Source organism: Calonectris borealis, chromosome 3, assembly GCF_964195595.1.
Source record: "Calonectris borealis chromosome 3, bCalBor7.hap1.2, whole genome shotgun sequence".
Lineage (NCBI taxonomy): Eukaryota > Metazoa > Chordata > Aves > Procellariiformes > Procellariidae > Calonectris > Calonectris borealis.
In genome coordinates this window covers 95,145,802-95,168,497 of record NC_134314.1, presented here as the reverse complement: position 1 = coordinate 95,168,497, position 22,696 = coordinate 95,145,802, and the positions used below count along the sequence as shown (strand labels likewise).

The window sequence follows — 22,696 nt, the reverse complement described above, 5'->3', positions numbered from 1 at the left end:
AATGGGACAGTCAACTTGAGAGAAACTAGCAAACCGTGCAGCACGCGGTAGGGATCCATGCTACAACACCACACCCACGTGCGCTCACATACTAGAGAGGAAAGTGAAGCAGCTCAGCTGGGGCAATTCCATATTCCCTTGCAGGTACTGCAAGCCTGAGAAGGGCTCAGGATTTCTTTTCCTTTCAATTTCAGTTTAATGCATATAACAAGCATATTATTGCAACCAGCAGCTCCACAACCTCCAATTCAATTGTATTTTAGATGCTGGAGAAAAAAGGTGTACATATTGTGTGCAGTCAGCGTACCTGAGCTGGAATCTGAGTAACAGAAGAACGTCCTAATTGGGACGCGTGACTAGGAGCCAGCTTCATGGAGCCTTTAAAATTAATTTTATTTGAATGCCTCAAGACCAGTGGGATAATAGGCATGGCTGGAAGCGGAGTCCTAATTTTCTGACTAGCTGCAGTGGAAGCAGAGGCAATTTTAAAATTTCCTGATAATGACAGAGGCTGAGAAATGATTCTTTACATTAACTCTGCTACATTTCTGTGTGTATTAATTTGCTTCCTGTGGCACAGAGCAGTTTTAGCTACTTTTAAATTTATATAAATATGTGCAATAAAAATGCCACTAGAGCCCAATTAAAGTGTCACAGCTATTAAAGTGTCCAGAAAATAAAATTGATAGATCTGTACATGATTTCTTGTCCATTCGTGCTTTCTGGGATTGCCACACTGATAAATACACCAACATCTATTGTGTTTGGGATCTATCCCTGCAGGTTGCTCAGCACCACTCAGAAGATGCTTGGCAACTAATTGCCTCAGAGCCGTGAATGGAGAATTGGTCCAGTGAAACAAATGCTACTGGGAAGTTTCTGCCTTTGCTTACCAATCTGGTATTCTTTTTCTAAAAATGAAAACACTGAATTTTTACCTTAAAGAGGTACAGCTGAATGGCTCCTTTTTTAAAAAAGATTGTAGGCTGGCTGTCTTGCTCCCATAATTAATTGCAGACAAAAACAAAGATGTGTAAGTATCAGCTCTTTAGGCACAGTCTAATAATTAAGAAGTACAGCTTGCCTTTAATTTCATTTGTAATCTGGACAAAGTCTTTTTCAATAGCTCACTTTTTAAAACAGCAACTGCTTTCTAAAGGAGTTTACGCTTGCACATATAAGGAAAGAAGGAGCCAGCCTGCAAGTAAGTTTTGCAGGCTTCAGTCCTTCATTCAAATGGCTACGTTCACAGGACTGCCTCAAATTCCCAGCCCCGACCACATTTACTTCCAGTTATTCCTCATAGCCAGGGAAGCAGTTAAGTCACAAATGAAATTTACAGCCTGCTGCACATCCCTGGTGACAGCCTTATGGCAAACAGCATGAAAGATATCCCTGGCTGCTCCATCAAATGCCCGCCCAAGGCACAGAAATCTTGCCTTTCAGAGAAGCTGCTGTACGTGGTTATTTATTGCTGTATTTTACAAATATTTATACAAGATTTAGAAAATTCAATAAGGTGCAAAATTGCCCCTTTTAAGCTCCGCTGAAGGTAGTGAGTGACAGTTTTCCTTAATAGAAAACATAAATCAGCTCTGAGCGCTGCATAATGTAGGAGGCTCAGCATGACACTTTGAATACATTTTCTACATCAATGGGAAGATATTCCCATGGAACGTCGCCTGTTCAGAGGCCGCATGTTCTCTTATACCTATTCTGATAATTTCAACAAAACTTGCAATACATCAGTACGGCCACAATCTTGCTACAGGATATTATCAAGTCAACCTTGAAAAGGAAAGTCAGAAAATCCTAGCATTGCTTAAGCCAGAAAAGGCATCTTTGACTGAACTCTTTCAGTACTGTGAAAGACACTAAAAAAAAAGCCGGTTCTCAATACTCACGAACACCAGAAAAAAGTCTGGAGATGGCTCTGACTACACTGAATTTTCACATTGCAGCATCTCTGCAGCAACAATTGTGTCGGGGGGGGGGGGAGGGAGGAAAAAGGACCCTCTACAAAAGTGCTGGCTGGGTTGTTTGGAAACTAAGTAAGAGGAAGACCCAATAAATAGTACATTTAGAATAAAAAAGAAATAGTTATTTACTTCATCACAAAGAAACCTACCCAAATATTTCCAGGCAGACACTGTCACTAAGAAGAGGAAGCCACTTTCCTCCCTTTTGGTTTTTTTTTTTTAAAAAAAACAACAAACTACAATGCTATTTGGTACATAAAGCATATATAAAGGCAATTTTTCAGAACAGCCACTATGGTAAAAGCAGACAAAAAATATTTTGTTTTTTGCAGCAGTCTTGTGTGTGGTTATAGTTGACTTCAGCAAGACTAACGTAAGCAGACAGAGAATGTGCCTTTATTTTAAGAAGATCTACATAATGGAAGCTTAAACAAGAACAGGCAATCACATCTCTGCTGCTAGGCATAAGCTAACCACTACAAATCACAGGCAGAATCCTGTGGAAGGTTTTTGCCTTCCTCTGAAGCGTAACTGTAAAGGCTACTGCCAAAGGCACAGCATCAGGAGTGGTCTTGGTTGGGTATGATGACTTCTCCTGTTGATACTGTAACTACAGAAAAACAAAACATACCTTTCCTTGACCTGCAAAAGGATAGATTCATTCAGACATGCAGAAAATTCTGATCAGAAAGAAACATATGCTCCTTTCTGAAATGTTATGCAAGACCTTCAGACAAAACAGAAGCAATTATGCGAGGTTTCAGCACATTGCCAAAGCAAACCACACCGAACAGAAAGCAAACAATGACCTGCCGGTGCACACATACAGCACAAATGAGATAGCTAGAAAAATCAGAACTAAACCAACCCCTCATCTTCATAAAGGTACTTGACAGTTCCCCAGAGGATAACAAACAGCATTGGCACACCTGGGAAGAGAGGAGACAAGGTTGACACTGACATTAAGAGACAGGGAAAAGCAGAGAGAAGGACAAACCCCCCACATAATGATGAGCAACATAATTAACTGGTGGCAGGATTGCAGCTCCCACCCAGCGCAGATGGCTGTCAATGGTGGGAAGAGTTGTCTAACCTGCAAGTAACTAATACACGTAACTCATCTTGCCTGGGTCCCCACTTAGCTCCTAACAGGCATGAAAAATGAGCAACAACAGACCATCACCCCCATACTCGGCATATACCAGCTTTTCCGTGGAAAGTTTCACAGAGGAGCCAAGGGAACGAAATTTCTGGAAGCTCTGCTAGGCTCTATACTCACGCTAGAGAGGAGTGCAGGGCGCTCTGACCCGAACCTTTGCATCCACATTTCTGCCTGTGGGTCAGCTACACTGTATTCAGGCAGCACCAAGCTCAGGCTGCCTATCGGCGTCGGGGCTGGAGCCCTGCATATCCCCAGTGGCAAAGGGGAGTCTGGGCACACGACACGTAGCAAGAGTGCTCAGGCCTCCCCCACAGAGAAGTCCCAAGCTTGGGCTGCGGTACTGGCATGGACTGGAGTGGCTGCAGCAAAGGCAGCAGATGCATCTGGTCTTGAGAAGAGGCTTGGTCCTACACTTACCCGACAGTGCATGTGCTACGGTTGGTCAGTTTATCTGGGGTGTAAAGGGAAGAGAGAAAAGCCAAATAACCTGGCAGTCATTACTTGCTTTACAATGTCAAAGGCTCTCAAATTAATTTCTTTCATTTATGAAATGCCTAGGTCTTGAAAAATAATTTTAAAGTGCATCTACCAACCAATACTCAGTACAGGGAATGCCAGAAAAGCCCACGAGGAAGGAGAGCGGGTTGAGACTCAACAAGCAGGATGAAGAATTTCTGCCTAAGATCAAGACGGTCTAATTCCTCTGTGAACCTCTTTGGACAATGTCCGATGCTGTATGTGGTATAGGAAGAGCAACATTTAATGTGCTTTATTATTGCATTCTTAAGAACCAATATGGTAAGGGACCACAAGAACATCAGTGTGCAGCAGTAAGCACTGCACAGGGCAAATACACAGTTCCTGACAGAAGAAGCCAGAGGGAAATCGGTGATCTCTTGCAGCCTGAAAATCTACAAGCAGTACCTGTACTGGGTAATATCAGTAAAAACCTTCTCTCTTGTTGTACTGTATTCTTTCTCTACTATCAGAACAGCTAAATATTACAGAGACAAAAGACCAATTATTCTCCTTAATCTGTTAAAAAAAAAAAAAAGAGAGAATAAACAGCAGCAAGCAAAAAATACCAATAATCAGAATAATAGCAAAGATAGTGAATTGAGTAGAGATTATTGGGGCAAGTGGTTGAACATGTTCCATGGATGTACTTGATACTGAGAGTACACAATATGGGAGCAAAGTTACTGAGAACTCCATGCTGCCTTGATAGTGGCTTAAGAGATTAAGGACAGGCTCATTGCAAATCACTTCCAAACACAAATGAGCCTTTGACTCACAGAAACTAATTATAGTTTGAATTATTCCTTTCTTGACTTTGCTGAGAATTAAGATATCTTAATATGAAACTTACAGGATAAGACATGAACACTGAGAGCACAAAGGCTGTATGTCAGTGGAAGGAACTGATATATCGAGTGACAACAATAATGATTTGTGGGTATCTCCATTTTCTGGATACATCAGAAATCTCTCCATTACCTGACATTTGAATTGAGAATCTGTTATTAATATTGTATTTCAGAAGAGCCTAGCTAGAGAGAGATTGGTATTATTGAACTGCATCAGCATCCTGCTAGGCAAAAATTAATAGGCAGCATGTACAAGGTGACTTGTTCAACATCCTCTGCCCATTCCCACTTGTGATGCAGGCCCCTGGTGCCTTGGTGTTGCAACACCATCAGTCACATTATTTTCCATGCTAGCAATACACATTTTAATCTGAGACACCAAGACTTAACAGTGCAATATAGACATGTAAGCTTTGAACAGCAGTGCAAATTCCACCTGGATACCATCTGACATCTACCAAATTCAGAAAGTCTTGTCCTAAGAAATGGGTGGCTCTGAAAACTGTCTGGGACACACTCTCAGCAGATGGGAATGCATCCAGCTTTCCAAAGCCCTAGTCAAGATCTGAAGAGGAGATTGCCCCAACAACATTCCCTAATCCACCTCAAGCCTGTAGAAGTCATTCACAACTGCAAAAGAGCAAGTCTGCAGCATCTCTGCAATAATTGTAGTTTGCAAGGCTCACTGAGGCTCTCCATAGATTTACAATCTTGATACCTAATTAACATGCATTAACTGGCACAAATGCAAATATTATTCTGGTTACTTCACTCAGTCAAAAGAAATTTGGCTGGCTTGAGCGGGCAGTGGAAGCAAACTGTATACAGCTCCTTGAATAAACTCTACAAATGACTATCATTCATTAACAGAATCAGCGTTGTATTCCAGTCCTGGGCTCCCAACATGCAGCTTTTTTAGTGCATTTGAGTTTCAGTCCTACACCTCTTTCTCTTGCTGCTGCTATTCAAAGAATATCAGGTATCTGAGAAAAAACTGCACCCATTTATAGGATGCACTTATTTAAGATATAGGCTGAACTCCTTCTGGTTTTGCTTCGTGTCATACTGAAAGCTTCAAGATTGATCTTTTCCCAGATTAACAGACCACAGAAAGGTCTCTGAATTCTGGAAATGGTAACGTCTACTTTTGTCTGTACTGCATCACTGCTGAAGATGCCAGACACTGCAACAGCCTGCTCATAATAGCCTCTGCCATGTTAATTCTTGCAGGCTGATAACTAAACAAAAATCTTTGAACACTACATGGTGATTATGAAATCTGTCAAGTATACTAGGAAATAAGCATGCCGACAGCTCAGCTAATAAAGTCCAACTTCAAATGACAGGGCATCTGAATTATAGGCTGTGATAATAATATATATTATAGATGATGAAGTAGTAATGGAACTGCCAAATCAACATCTTAACACCCCACTGCATAAATAAGCAGCACAACCTACTTATTTTCACTCTAGCTTATATATTCTACACCTGACCAGGTGTCTGCATAGTAAGAAAAAAAAAAAAGAAGTGGGAAAACCAGGCATTATCCAGAATGATAATAGGATGGGGTAGGTGAGAGAAGAAAGCTGTGAGGAATTCTGCACAGCAACCACTGTTTGGTTGACGTTTTCACAATGCTCCACTGTTCCTAATGAGCAGAGAGGAGAGCAATTTGTGGAGCTGCTAATGGAAGCTACCATGTCCTGGTAACAGCATGTAGAAATCAGTCTCTCCATTGAATTTGTCCGAGATATTTTGGTAACAGAATAGAAAAGCTCAGGCTTGTTCTGGAGTCCACTAAGTAGCAGTTACCATGAAAGGTGTCACCAGGTGGTGCTATTCCATACCGCCTTTCCTTCTGTCCCTTATCTCGATGTGCAAACAAGTTTTCATTCTACAGACACATGATATTTCTAGCTTTGCACTGCACATAAAGGCACTTTCAGGGGAGAAAGATGTATGAGGAGCAAGAAAGGCTCCCCTCATCCTCACGTGCTGATTAGAGATTCTTCCTGAAGTAAATTTGTCTCTGTAGGACCAGAGCACTGCGATCCTGCCGAGACCCTTAAATAAGGACATATTCTGAAAACAGCATTTTAGGACTGATGAGTTTGTGTATAAGCTCATATTTCAGATGTAACCTGATATCACTGGTTTCCACGTGGTGAGAAGTTCAACCTCCGAGACAATAAGACACACAAACCAGAAGGACACTACTACTGTCAGAAGAACTCCAATCTTTCTCTTTCAGAAACCATCCAGGATGGTCTGACTTGATCAACTGCTTGACATACGAATGCAAGAAGTATGTGATGAGGAACTGAAAGAAGTGATAAATAAATATGACTAGATGTAGAAAGAGTAAGAGCATTGAAGATGTGAGAAGAAAAGACAAAATGTTTTTCTTTCTAAAAAAGGAAAAGCATTAAAGAGTGTAATCCAGAAGACAAAGAGTGAAGACAATTAAGAGGAACTCCTGACAGATGCATTTCCTACCAAGATCAGTCTGGACACAAAACCCATTTTCACATCCTTATCTGAAACACAGCTTTCATTTGAAAACAGACAAGAAGTGGTGAGTGCAACGAATGCATCCTGTTGCTACACTGAGTTCATACTGGGCTTCAGAAGGAAGGTTTCTTACTGGCTCTGTTCCAGTCAGATCTTCCTTGCAATCAAGATGTAGATTTTGACACCCTAGCCAGGCTTCCTGCCTTTAATAGCTTCATTCCCTCAAAGTATTCTTCCTTAGAGCAAGTTTGGATTGCCAAGGCTTGGAAGGAAGGGGAATATTTATTTTTTATGGCAGTTTCCCTGCTGCAAGTGCAGCTGGGTGTAAAATTGCCACAGAAGCTCAGAGAATGCTTAGCTTGTTATTAACATTTTCTTCTTAGCCTTCAGTGCTGAAAATTGTCTCCTGTCATTCTTCCCGCCTGGATGTCGCACGCAGTCACTGTGCGACCTTGCTGTTGTTTCCCCATTCCTCCCTCCTCCCTGCTTCTGAATGCGAACAGGTCCTTTTTCCACTAAAAGCTGCTGGAAGATGCATACAGCAGCGTTACAGTATGAACTGCTCTTCTCCGGAGTGTACAGCACTGACACAGCTGCTTGAAGTCAGCGCCAAGCTCAGCGACTCTGCACCTGGGCTCGGACACGATGAACACTGAGTTGGTGTCCTGGGCACCCTGATTAAGTGCAGTCTGCACATCCCGAAAAACAAACCAACCAAAAAAGTAATCATCTTGATCTCATTAGTTACATTGTTTTCTTTTCCCCTTCTTCTGCAAATGTTTTTTCTCTCTAGGTGAGCTCCGTGGGCAAGGGTTTCTCCTGCGCCAGAGGAAGGAACACCAGGTACCAGCAATGTATAGCAACAGGTTTTGTTTCTGCAAGAGATAATGCCTCTCTGAGTCAACATCCTGTTTAGCTGCTGTTGTGCTGACCTCCAGACTGAAGGGAGCAACTCGTCTACCTGCTCTGCCATTAGCCTATTAAGAATTTTGTTTGTTGACGCTGTTAGTGTTTCTGCTTTTTATTTTCTCCATCAGCTTTGAATATGGCATAAGCCATTGTTTTTGCAGTAAGATATGTGGAACTCAGCGTTGACACAAATGTATGAAAGTCTGCTTTTACAAAGAAAAAGAAGACATAAGCAAGACATTTTCCACATTAAATGAAATGGGAAAAACTTAACACTACCATCTCAAAGCTTAGTATGGCGTGAAATCCTGGCAAGGCAGTGGCCATTACAGGAATACAGTTACCTTACAAGTAATCAGGAAGATTTATAGAATCCTATCAATATACATGATGTTGATATAAATGACTCCCAATTTGTAAAACTCCATTAGTTTCCTTAGGTCTATCAAGATTTTATAACTTTTCTAGCTTTTGCAAAGTATAATAACATGAGATAAACAGATTTTTCCCCTTATAAAACACTTCAACAGCAAAGAATAATTACTCATTTGAACTGATACTAAATGGACTACCGCCTAATAACATTAAGAATTGACCTGAAATTGTCATATAGCAAAAATATATTTGGGAAATATTTATTAATTTTTCTTCACACTCCTCGCTGTCTGCTAACTGTTCCTAGGAAAACACAGACTAGGTACAGTATCTTTTACATGTTTCTATTTGAAAAGCAGGTTTACCCTTTCCATGTTTTGAATTGAGATGAAATGATCATGTTGACCATAAAATGGGAGAAGTACTTTTTTTTTATTTACACAATTACGTGGACTTTTTCCCCTGTTGTAACAAAATATAGCACTATTTAATATAGCAGTTTAAAAGCTTGGAGAGAAATAGGTATTGGGACATTTCTACCAATTTGAAAGCTGGCCCTTATTTTACAGTTTTGCTTGGGATTACCTGAGAAAATAATTTGTTCTGAGACCTGTTGTTCCTCGAAAGAAGTACAACAGGGCAAACATCATGACCGAGAGTATGTGCAAACACTCAGGTGGACAGAAACCTTGAGGAGAATACAGAGTTTTATTCATATGTACATTTGAGAGAAGTACAAGCGCAAACATATGTGATCACACAGGAGATTGCGGAAGCTATTCAGACAGCAAAAACAATACCATATGGCCTGTGAGCAATCACAAAGTTCAGTTATAATAAGAAGAAATAACAACATGAAATGACTAGTACCCACTAAGTTTGTGAACAATACATATACGAAATTTTAAAAGATAAATATTCATCAAATGATGAGTAATGAACAAGTTAAGAAATTATCCTGTAAGAGGACAATTCATTAACAGAACAAAGGGTCAGGGTATCCAATCAGCTCTGACAATCAAATAGATATTTATTTTTTGATACAGCTTTATTTTTACAGTTGATAAACTATTTCAAAGAGCAGGACCCTCTCAGCTCAAACAGGAACCTACTGGCTCTCTGAAACCTCGGCATTATGCTGAGGCTATCATGCTGCTAAAAAAAAAAAAAAAATCTTCTGAGCATTGCATACAGCAGAAAGGTACCTGGTGAGGGACCTGAGCACCCAAAAAATGGAATCACCAGTGAAGAAGCAAGGAAGAGTGGAAAAAATCTTCATCTCTTTCCACTTGTTAGAGATGAAACTGTTATCTGGTATAACTAATCTGGGAGCACTGAAATAGCAGATGCTTCTGCATCTGAAGATGGAGAATCATTGGCAAGGTTTGCACATGCAGCCATGGCTGGAATAGCAAGAAACTGTACAGATGAGGATTGAATGGCACAGGCAGAGCTTTTCTAGGAAGCCTGGATGAAACCCATATATCCAGTGCCAAGTTCTGGCATTGCCACTCATTTCCACAAACTCATCCAGAAATTCAATATACAGTAGCAAATCCTCCATTGTAAAGGAAGAACAAAAACAAAACAGTGTCTTCTGTTTCTGCCTTCTGCTTTTGCAAGAGACAAACTCTGCCTAGAAGTGATTCAGATCAAAACCATCCTATCCCTTACTTATAAAACAACACTATACCTTAGAATTTGGCTAGATATAATTTTGCTCTAATTTCTTTTCCATGTCCTCTCATGACCTTAGTCAGTGCTTCAGGATAGCTCCCCAATCCTTTCTTTTTTTTTTTTAATTGAGGGTATGGCTATTCATAAAATGTGATTAAAACATACATAGTTCAAATGTTATACAAGATGCCGTTGCTTTTGCTGCATGTCCTATATAAAACAATAATGGAAGATACAGAACTTTATAACTAAAACTCTCCAGCAGGAAACTGCTATTACTTGCATTTATTTATTCCCATCAGTGTGCCAGAAAGCCTTTGCTGCTCATATATTGCTGTTCAGTAGAATTGGGTAATTCACAGTAAGCCATTTATATGCATTTTACCAGTGAACTAATTTGCTAGAATATTCACAGTTGGCAAATCCATAGAGAGGACAGTCAAAGCAATTTAAATGTTCAAACTAGTATCTGTGAAAGCACTTGCAGTATTTACTTGGATTTACTTTCAGCTTTCCAAAAGTCACCTGATTTCCACCAAAAGGGGAGTCGGGAGAAGAGGGAGAGAACACAATAAAAGCACACAAGGGATCATTCCAAAAATAGGGTTAATCCTGAACAGTAATATACTTTCAGGCTAAGTGGACAGTGAAAGAATCAAAGCTTCAGCATTTCTACAGAAGGCGACTCTGGCTCAACCAACTGATTTCAAGGCATCACAGTCTTTAATCCCAAGCACACACTTGCCCATGGCATGTGCACCTTGACCACTCTTTTGCCCGTCAATCATTTGACCTGCTCTGCCCACATAACCAACCTGACAACTCCCTGCTAGCAGCCCCTTGTTCATCAGCCCCTTTGCATCCCCCTAGCTCATGCTGCCACCATTTCTCTAGTGTCATCCTTGACCAGATACAAGTTATCATTGCTATGTTGCACCACAAGTAGTTAACACATCTTTGAACGCAACGGGAAACTTTCAGGAGATGAAGCAGGGCAGTCCAGGAAAGTCCACACTCACCTGGAATCACTCACACATCTTCTGCATTGGGAAGCTGATGTCTTGCAGGAGAAGTACCATGTGCCTGCCACTGGTTTAGGGAGTTTCTGCGGTGCCGCACAGCCCCTCTGTTATGAACCCACAGCCTCTATGCTGCAAGCATCCAGGAACTGTGCTGGCCCAGCACCCTCCAGCTCAAATAAGGTAAGGGAACAAAAAGGGAATGGAGAGTGCAGGACTTGAACTGGGCAGCGCTACGACAGACACACAGTGTTTTTTCCTATTATACCATCCGCCAGTGCACGCAGCCACAGGTGGACGTATGGAAAGATCAACTTACCCCAGCCAATGCAGAGATAAAGCCGAAAAATTCTCTGCTCAGAAAAGACTGAAAGTACCAGCAGCGTGTACAGGTACATGCCTTCCACCAGCAACCAGTAGTAGTTTGCAGCCACACAATACTGCATCATCACAAAGACCAAGCGGCAGCTGAGTGATTCCTGTGACAGAAGAAAGCACAGCCCAAATGAATGCAATAGAGGCTGAGAAAAAAAGGATGCTAACCCAAAAGACTAGTTCTCTCTCCTACTCTTACTTCCTCCTCAAAACAATGCTTGCTAAACTAATCACATTTGAGCACTGAAAGGACAGAAGCCAGTAATAGGTGCTATACACAGCAGATAGATGCTTTCAACAACATTCCACCTTTAAAAAAAAATTAAAAATTACATGTTCTGCATTTTCCATCAATAACCAGTGGATTATAGTTTGAAAAGCACAACACAAAGATGAAAAGAAGAGCAAGTGAAAGGTACTGTAACAACTGCAGTGAATCTTTTCAAGTCCCCAGATATTCTATTCTGCAGCTAAGAATTTCTCTATTAAAGAGCAAATAGGGGATGCCATAATGTTGACTATTTTCCAAAGCAAAAGATTTTTGATAGAACAGCACTATTGCTCAGTGCATCACATTTAAGTGCAAAATCTCTCTTAGCTGGTAAATTACAGAGAGGTGGTCAGCAAGGCTTTAGATAAGTATGAAACCTGATTACCTAATTAATATATCCATCAGATCTGATGAAACCACTATTGGATAAACCAAGTGTGAAAGCATAAAGCCTAGGTTTTTCTGAAAGGAGGGAATGATTGACAATCCAATGTGAACATTTCCAAACCATTTAAGATATGTATTACAATGTTATTTTCTGCCAATTGATACATTGCACATGAGAAGAAATCAACCATCACATGAGATTCACTATGTGCTATTAGCGCTTAAGCCTTAGGCAGACTGTCAGAAAAGGATGGGTACGAAGTATGTATGCATCAGAAGACATACCCTTTACGACCCCAACCCTGTATTGCAGCAGCAAACACTGTACCCGTGTTCTAGAACCACAAGAGCTATACAAATAATGAAAATCCCTTTCTTTGAAGATTCAAGTACATTTTGTATTCCAAATCTGAAGGGGGAAAGGCATGCTTTCATCATATTCACAGAAGAGCTGTATATCCTCTCCCTTCGATTAGAAGTATTTAATTAGCCTGTTCCTCCAAAGCTTTTCTAAATGCTTTCAAATTTGCATTTTAATCAGATGCTTCCCTTTTTTCCGTCATTAACAGATTATAAAGATCTCCAAGAATGACCAACTAATTTGGTCATTATACAAGATGGACAGTGCTATCACAAAAGGTGCTGGCTTAGGGAAATGAATGCCCCCTTGTCACGGCTAGAAGAAATGAACCTGCAGCATGGGAAGAAGAGATGGGCATTTGTATACATATATCAAAAACCCACCTCTTCATGTTTCCTTGCTCTAGTAGAGGCAAACTTCCCACAGGCAGAGAAACATGCCACGGCATCAACGACTTGCCTGTACCGAGCCCGAGGTGGCACAACTACAACCGCATACATTGCACTGCAAGTTTCAGAGAAACTCTTCAGTGGACTGAAGAGCAGCATTTTGTACAACCCTCGTTGTACAAAATGAAATTACCTGCTGTCATGCAGACACACCACCGTGATGACTCCGATACCCTGAGAACCACCACAGCATCTTCCCCTACCTGGAAGGAGATAAGTCCTTCCCACTGGTGCTCTTGTGTGGCTGTGCTGTACATCCACTTCACCACTGAGTCCTTAATGAAGACAGATATAGCCCGGAGGATAAAAGAGGTGAAGAGATTCAGGTGAATATAATTCCTCGTGCAATGCAGATGTCTGTAAAAAGGAAGAACCAGTCATGATCCACTATCTATGTAAAAGCTGCAACATCGCACATAGGAGTGAGGGAGGGAACAATGATGAGCCCTGTTGAAAATCAGGAGGTACCAGAGGAAATCCCGTAACTTGAGAATGGCTGTAGGGATTTCAAACTGTCTTTGGGAAGAAATCACTATCAAGGAAAAGACATTCAAAACTTCAGCGCTAAGTGTGAATGTTTGGGGGAAGGAAGGAGATCAGTGTGTAAGGAAAAAAAAAATCAAAAGTTTAAAAAGTGTAAAAATAAAGTCATTTTCAGAAGACATATCTGAAAGGACTAAAAAAGTCAAGTTTCACATCATGCTGAATCTAATCTCTTTGACTTGACCCCAATGTCACTGCACAGGTTTACCTTGGCAAGGCTCAGGAACTGGTGTGCAGTACAGCTTCTGGCTGTGCTCAAACCCACAATGAAAAAACATCCACCTGTAAATTACCGCTTTGACAACAAGAGAAAAATCTGTATTCAGATTGCCTCCTGGGGGAATTGTAAATACTTTCTGTAGAACTAAAAGGAACAGAATTTTCACCTCTGCATTCAGAATTGAAAACAAAAAAACAAAGAAAAAAATCCTCTTGAATTTCAGCAGCCAGACGCAAAGACAGTAAAATTGCTACTTGTCAAAAAAGAACACGTTAAGGGATAGCAAAAGAAACTGCAGTCATGTAAATGGCATCCAACTGCAGAGCGCTGCCAATGTTTCACCAGCCTTATCCACAAACATTTTTCTTCCAGCACTGCAAGGGTACACGCTTTGCTTCAAAGGAAATTACACTGGGTATGATTCTTCTTTGATGCTAGAAGATACAGGTAACATATGATAAACAGCAATCGTTCCAGCAAGAGTTTCAGTGAACTTATGCTTTAAATGTCTATTTTTACTGCTCTATAAATTTAAGCAGAAAAATAGACTTGGTCTGAAAGTTATCGGTTTTACACTGAAGAGGAAGGAAAACTTTTTTTTTCCATAGATCAACTAGAATTCCTTGCATCATTTTTAAGTCACAGCTTATTTCAAAACTTACCTATGATTAATATTTATTTTTCTTTAACTCAAAATTTATTTGTTGCTACCCTTCAGAACTGCTACACATTTAAATCTGATTGAAAAAATTATGTAAATTAGCCAATTGAAGAAAATAGGTTGCAAGTAGTTACTGAGTATTTCTGCTACAGGCAATACAAGTTATTCAAATTGTTTCAGTCATGAAGTTATGGGCCTAATTCAGCTTCCATCACTGAAATTAGAGACTTTTCTTCCATTTCTTTCAGAGGATGCAAAATTGGACACTGGAGATAGATTGTTTCTTCTGCTGTATCATTATTAAAAACAAATATAAAGGTTATTCTGTAGTCTGAGAACTTAAAAAGGCTTTCCTATTACAAAAGTGGAGAACATCAGCATTTTGGTGCCACTGAATTAGATTTCGATCCCCATTTGTTGAGGCTGCACAGCTACTGGGGAGAGGCCACAAGCAGAGGTTCCAGTCAGAATCCAGCAACTGCAATCCACATAGGGGTAGGTCTCATGTATTTCATGAGATCCAGGCCCAAGTTGTCTCCAGATAGACAATTTAGACCAGAAAGCACAAAATGCATTGATGGCATAGTTTTAACACGGCTCTCATCCCCTTTAACAACTCTGAAACCTCATTTTCAAAATCAGAAGCACACACTCCTGTACACTTCTCCAGTCCCTGCTTCACAGTTAAAGGAAAGAATGCTAAAGCATCTCTCCACAAAAGTCAGGGCATCAAAATTCCTTCTCTCCTACCAGTCCTCAGTGACAAACTTGCTCTTTGTTCCCTGCCAAAAAACATGCGCATCCTTCCTTCCTTCCTTCAAAAAGTATATGGTTGCGCTCTGTGACCTTTACATTTGGGCTGCTAAGATTACTCAAAAAGTGTCATTGATGGGTGAAACAAGGAGAAAGCACCTATCCTGGGAGACATTTGGAGACTTCAAGACCATCTGGTGTTTTGTCAGATGAGTCCCAAAGTTGCACAGGTACAACACGTACAAATCAATTATCACGTGGCATTCACAGAGGGTGAGCATGTGTCTGCATTTCTGTAGTCATTTTAAATCTTCTTTGAGATTGCTAGCCTATGCTTCTCCACTTGAAGGAGGAGGGATAACACAAAGCTAAGAGGTGTGGTACAACATTAGAAGGCTTGCGTCATTTTAGTTCTGGAAATTAGAAGCTAAAAGGCACGACTGATCTTTTTAAATACATAAGGGGTATAAACACTTAGGAGGGAGGAAAGGAGAGGGACTGCCTTGCTAACAGAGAGTGCTGGCACCAGAGCACATAATCATTAAGTGGCAATGCTAATGCTTTAGTCAGGGAAGAAAGTTTCTTAAGGATCAGAGCACTGAAGGGGGTCCCTGACCTGATTTCAAGTAAGGGTACCAGGAGATGGAAAACGGTATTTTTTTTTAGGAGGCAGCCTCATCAGCGTCTAAGAGGGATGATGGGACCTGGCGGGGGGCAGGCTTCATGGCAGAGGGACTTCCTACCCGCAACAGAGCAGGATCACATCTTTGTGTTTTCTAAATATCAGTCTCCTGTGCTCAGCACCCCAAAACTGCAGGGAAGTCTGGCTGGAATCAAGACACCTCTTGCATTTACAGAGGAAAAAAAAAAGATCACTCTGTTGGGAGTCCAAAGTTGGGGGGTTTTGTGTTTGGTTTGTTTGTTTGTTTGTTTGTTTTGTTCTTTTGTGTTTGGGGTTTTTTTTTTCTTTTTTTTTAACAAGCCTACACAGGGTATCATTGGCATGTGCAACCAATAGTTTCTTAATTTTGATGTCCTCCATGCAATTTGTTGGTGCACATGTGGATGAACCCAATACACCAATCTGACCAGCTGACAGCAATTTATTTCACAGAAACTTTTTAAGTTTCAAAATTAGGTTCTCTTCCATATTGCAAAAGAAATAAGAATTTCTGAAAGTTCTCCAAAAAGAGAAACTGTGTCAAAAATCCTTTTCTGCATTGAAATACACCCTGCATGTGAGGGCTGGGAAATAGGCCAGACTGAGATTTATGCTCTGTGTAATTCCAAGCAAGGCAAGATGAAAACTTCTGTCCTAAATGTCTTCTCACACTCCAGACTAGTGCCTCATCTGCAAGGTGACACCCATGAGGGAATGCTGGAATCTCTCTATTTTTCCACCTCTTCCAGTGGAAATTTCATTGAAATAAAAAATATCACAACAAAATATTTCAACTGATAAAAAGCATCTGCTCCACACATTCATACAGGTAACACTGCAAAAATTTAGGAATTTTACTTGCATTTTGAGAGGAAATGATTGTAGGAAGGAACACAGAAGTGACATAAGATAGAGAAATAACGAGGTGATGGAAGAAGGGGGGGGGGTTGGGACGTCAAATGTTTCTCTCAAAGTCTGATACTATCATATAGAAAAACATAACACCTTTTCTCCACTCTCTTCAGAGCTTCACCAGTTACCTGAATCCAAGAAGAATGGCAGTTGCTATTACAAGGGCAGAGAAGGAAAGAGCATATCCAATGGTGTATATGATGGACAAATTCAGGAGCTGTTCTTCTGGTGCATCCTGAGAGCACATAAAGGAGAAAAGAAAAAAAAAAAAAAAGGGAGGGGGGAAAAGACAGATCTCATGGGCTTCAGTTCTTTTCTCCCAGCTGCTTTCTAACTTTTATTAATGATAACCAGAAGTCATTCTCCTACTTTCAAGTTTAAATGCACATATCAAATCAGTCTTCCACTTTCCGTATGCTCTAAAGAAATAAAAATTTTATCTTAATTCCCCAGCTGCTCCCAGGTGTTCACTCAAAGAGTTAGGTTTTGCAGCCAGGCTAGAAAATAGATAATGTGACATTATTTCATAATAAAGTTGGAGAGCTGTGAATTACCACACAAGCAAGTCTTAAACAGATGGCTGGAAGCACAGACACAACTCAGCCCTGCAGTAAAAATGGCAAAGCTGATGCTTTCAGACTTGAACACTTAAAGCAAGACTCCTTACTGCTGTAATGAGGGGGGTCCTTCGGCTACGTCTATACTTAGAACTAAACGAGGCCGGCTCCCATTCGTTGACTCTGAGGCAAAGCATGCCTCGCATTCATACCACTAAACTCTTTTCTGCCCCCAAATAGTCTCTCTTCTGCCTGAACTGTGCAACCTCCTGGTAACAAACCACAGCCAGCACCATCTCATGGCCGAGGTGTCACAGCACTGCCTGGGAGAGAGCGACCCAACGCGGGCCAGAGCAGCGGGGATGCTCGCACCCCCCTGACAGCCCTGGACTGTGGCTCTCTTCAGATTCACTTTGAAGACATGACCACTGAGACCCTTGCTTGAAAGTGCTGGCCAAAATCTTTAGGGAGAAGTATTTGAAAAGCTACAGGCAGGTCTGAATTATAACACAGGCTTATTGCTCAGTCTCTGAGGCACATTCATATCCTCTATTCTGGTTCATTTCTAAGCACGTATCTTTGTCTAAATAGACTCAGGCATTTCACTTCCCTTCTTCAAGCTGCTAATTCTGCAATTGACTCCCGAGACCTGTGCTGTACAAAGAAATACATTCGTTGCACTTCAGATATAAGTACAGCTATTCAGATGTACTTTGCACAGCCAGGAGGATTTAAGGTGAACATACAGGCTGTTCCTCAGGGATTTGCTAGGTTAATGTTTTAAAGGTAATGATATGAGAGCTGCCTTATGAAGAGAAAAGAAAAATCTCTTCGGTATCAAAGCTCAGGCAAACTATTGAGACCTGATAATTTAAAACATCTACGCAGCTCAAAACCACGTTGCACACTTAAAGTAAACAATGTTATTTTATAAGGATTCACTCACAAACCCTTTGGACTTTGTTTTAGCAACAGTGGTAACATAATACACAACAAACTTATCAAAACAACCTTTTGTACTCATGTACAAGATGCATAAAACAAAGTAGGTTATTAGGGGGCTCTATATACATTAGCTGGAAAACCAAACATGGCTGTTTGCATTTCGGGGAGTGACACCATGTACACAGGGTTTCAGAATCCAGATCAGTTCATGGAAACGTGGAGGCAGATACCAAATGACCAAGTGTTACCATTAGGTATCTCTCTCCTTAGCATGTCCCAACACAGCTCTGGAAGAAACCTTAATGGCAAACAAGGAAAAGTCAAATGACCAGCCTTACACTTTGCGTTAAGATAATGCGCTCTGCTGGGATACTCCAGAACATGGAAGGGACAAGGAATAAGGCTGCAAATTAAAGGGAAAAGTTAAATTTAACATATTTGGAGAATGAGAAACTATCTCTTTTCCCATCTCCTTCTAGTCTGCAGCCATTTATTCCTTCTGAAGATATGAGGCACTGAGCAACGGGAATTCTAGAGGGCACAGAACCCACAGCACTTGGGAATTTCATGTACTTGAACTGTTTTGGCTAGGTATGTACTAGTTCCTAGTACCCTGGGACAGAGAGAGTGCACTCAATTTATGTGATGAAAAGCATCGCCCTTGGAGGTTCACAGCAGTAATGGTATCACGTGTCATGGGAACGCACACGGTGCACTAGCTGACGCCAATGGCTGACAAAAATCGCCTGGAAATCCCTACGCTCTCCTTCATTTGGTGCCAGGCGTCTCAGCTCCCTGCAGAGTATAAAGCACTAGGCAAGAAAATAACACTGACAAGCCTAATTCCATCACCCACAGCAAATTAAAGTAAAAGACAAAAAACCCCCAAACAAACAAAAAGCAGGGACTGCCCCCTGCCCAAAGGTGAAAAGCAAATATCCTTCAGTTCAGTTCATCTTAATCACCTTAATAGCTGCTAACAAGACAGAGAGAACAAACGGTCACTTTATTGTAAGACATGCCAATGGAAGAAAAGGCAAAGGAATAACATTAGGTCACTCCCCTGGTTCGGGTGGGCTGCAGTTGAGCCCCCTGCACTGCACCGCACTGAGCTGGGACTACCTGGTGCACTTCTCTTGGCTCTCTCATGTACCTTTAAACCTGCTCTCATCTACCCTCCACGTTCCCTTTGTTGAAGGGGAGAGGCCTGACAACCCTTACCATTAGGCTCTCTGAAGTGAGGCACCCAGGATAAGTCAGTAAAGATTACTTTGACAAGACAAAAATGCGTGGGCATCAGTAAATATATTTTTCCTCTCTTCTGTTTTGTCCTAAACAGCAACAACAGCAAGAGAGGGAAACTCTTACCTGCTCAGAGGCTTCGCACTCAGACAGGTTCCTCCAGGGCAGGGTCGAATTCTCCTTCAGCAGCCATGTCCCCTCCGGGGTGCAAAACCGGTACACCTGCCCACGCAGCACTGCCAGAAGCAAAACAAGCCACAGGGTTAATGGGAGGAGAGCCTGCTTGCGGGGCAAGGTGCGCCGAGTGGTCTGAAGCTCAGTGCAACCTTTCTTCCCCACCGATGGCTCTCCTGGCTGGAGGGGGAAGCCGCAACATCGCTGGGGGAGTTCTTCGCCCGCTCCCTGCCTGCAGCGGGTGCTGCTGCTGCTCGTCCGCAGGGCCAGGGAGCGGCTTGGGAGGACACGGCTGCAAAGGCATCAGACGGTGCGTACTCCAGGACAACTGCTAACCCTTCAGCAGCAACAACAGTCTGAAATAGTTGCTGCCGTCTTTGTGTGGATTTTACAACATGCATGAATTCCAGCTCACTGAAATATTAGATTTTAAGACACACAAATTTTGGAAATGTTAAGCCTCAGCTACAAAGTTCACAGGGAAAAGGCGGCGCACAAAGAGTAAGTGTGCTTTTTCTTTTCTGAGATCATGCAGACCCAGAGAAACCTCAGAATAGGTATGCTAACACAAGCTCCCCCAAATGTAAATGCTTATACAAACATCTGTGCTACAAAATGAAGCCATAAATCTTTGCCTAAATGACCCACGTACTCCTTTTATTCCTTCTGTCCTCATGTTTGTATAACAAAACCAGCAATAAATAAAACGCCTTTCCGAAGCAGTTAGCAGCTTGATCTTGTAAAAGCAGGTACGATGAAATGGCTCATAATAAAATTACATCAGACTGAAGCACCAATATAAAAGCACAAAGGGGAAGGAGCACTCAACCATAGTGTATCAAAAGAAACCCCCTCTCGGGTGTCTGGAGTATTGGGGAAGTCTAACAACTTTTACAGCTGTACATAAGCAACCTGGAGGTGCCTGTGTATCAGAGCATAGCTAGAATAATGATGTCGGCTGCTTTGCAAATGAAGTTTCTTACTAATCACATTTCTCACCCAGTAAACCGACTTACTCTATGTTATGAAGCTACCCCTCAAAAAGCAGTGCTGGGTCAATCCCTCAACCAGGGTTAGCCTCTCCTGAGGCAATGTTCAGAAACAGACACTTACAACATTTTGAGATATGAGAAGTCAAATTAGGAGGATTCAGTTTTACACAGGTATCAAAATACCTCTCAATTACAGCTTTTCCTCAAACCCAGCCTTGCCTGCTGCAACCTCATCCTGTTGTCAGCTCCCTCATTACTGCAAACTAGAACTCGTTAGAACTCGGCATTTCTGTTCAATGGGAAAATATTAAAACTTATTTGAAATTATAACAACCCAGTAGGCTATTTGCATATTAGTTGACAATTGGTAATTTGTTTGATAATTGTCAGCAGTAGACTAGTAGTAGGTACTCTAAGTGAAGAATGATGTTTTAAAAAATAATATAGACATTTATATTCTAATAAGCCATTTCTAATGAGTATGCTAAATGGTAACTGATAATGGTTTTGGTAGGCATAGTCTATTTGCTTTTGTAATTGGTGTACTGAATATACCAGTATGAGATAATATAAACGTGATATAAAAATTAAGTTATGCCTGTGGAGGTTTTTCCTCACTATTAAGGATATCTGTTTGCGTATGTTTACACAAAAACAGCAGGAGAGATTAGGTCAGCACGTGCAACATATACATTCATATCCATTAACTGCTATGAACATTTTGTCACCTGCTCTCATCACCTACTGCCAGTGCCAACCACTTCCTTCGGTTGGGATGTTGCTACAGTGTTAAGGATCTCACACCTGATGGAGGGCAGCAAGTAGGAAAGCATCATTTTTTTCCCCTCAAGATTAATGGACAGCAAATTGAAGTAAGCCATTCAAAACATCTATGCAAAGGCAGCTCTAGGAATCAGGAATCAGTAAATATTATATATTACAAGCCAATGAAGGTGAAAGCCAGGGGGTTGAAGTCTAGAGGGTCACAGGACTCAGAAATTCAGTCTGACTGCCATTGCATGAGCTGTAACCAAGAAGTATCACAAGACAAAATTATTATGTGACGCCATCTCACACAAAAATAAATTCCACTATATTCCTGAAAAAAAGAAAAACTTGCTAAAGGAGAATTGATTTTTTTTTTAAACCATTATTTCACATTCTCTGAAACTGTGAATTTCCCCCCCCCCAGTATTTCTTACTGTCAAGATCTAATTGGGATGAAAGCTTAGCCTCAGTGTATTTATTTTCTCTCCAAATCATCGTGACACATTTTAATTTTCTTTTTATTGATAACACTTCTTTTGAAATAATGAGGAAAATCTATTGTATGCTGAAGCCTGGCATATATTGGAGAATAGAAGAGTTTACAGTAAACGAAACATGAAATTTGCCATCAGACAGAAAAATAAGGCCATTCATTTAGATAAGAAGAAAAACGAATGTAACCCTGTTACACTGGGAAGAAGAGTCCCTGCCACATCTAGGAGTCACAAACACTCAAACTGGACTGATGGCTCTCATGGACCTCTGGGTAGCCACAATCCAGCTGTGGCAGGTTGTCATAGCCTCACTCCTCGCCAAAACAGCGGTAGTTAGTGCAGGACCCTGAGGCAGCTAAAGACCATCTGGGTGCCTGTATCCAGGAAGAGCCTTAAGAAGCAAAAGAATTAATCAAAAATCCAAATAGATAAGACTGCGTATGAGAGTGTGAGACCATATACGTCTGGTCTATGGACTCATTTATTAGCCAAAATGCTTATGAGAGAGAAAAAGTTAAAAAAGAAAACTTAGACTTTAAGGCAGCATTGAGATTCTGGTTGATACACAGAGAGAAGCTCATGAAAGAGTTGAGAGACTGCACAAACCACGACATGAAGAGAGCGCAGGGCTGATGTACTGCAGGCAGCCAGTTACTCTCAGGAATGTGAAAACAAGTCTCGCTGCTGTAGAAATAAATTATTTTCAGTTATGTGTTGAACACCACAGAACCCACACAACATCAGCAGACGTTTACCGTAGGGGCCGTGAAGGGCTCGGTGATGGATATACACCACACGCAAGACCCTTCATGCCCTGCAGCTGGGCAAATCCAACACCAGCACCGTGCAGGACCTGTGAGGCAAACCCATCCCAGGGGTGCCGACATCTTTGCATGCTGTGTGATCAGCCGCAGAAGCCCCCCAGAAAA

The 22,696-nt window shown here is 41.3% G+C and overlaps 1 protein-coding gene across 1 annotated transcript in view; it reads right to left on the bottom strand.

The window, feature by feature from the left end:
• Positions 1–22,696, bottom strand: part of GLP1R (glucagon like peptide 1 receptor) — an 87,388-nt gene that overhangs the window by 11,827 nt on the left and 52,865 nt on the right. The window contains exons 4-8 of the mRNA XM_075146805.1: positions 19,466–19,575; positions 16,724–16,830; positions 13,049–13,202; positions 11,322–11,481; positions 2,848–2,908 (exon numbers count right to left, since the gene is read on the bottom strand). Of these exons, the coding sequence (XP_075002906.1) occupies positions 2,848–2,908; positions 11,322–11,481; positions 13,049–13,202; positions 16,724–16,830; positions 19,466–19,575 (592 nt within the window). The remainder of the gene's footprint in view (positions 1–2,847; positions 2,909–11,321; positions 11,482–13,048; positions 13,203–16,723; positions 16,831–19,465; positions 19,576–22,696) is intronic.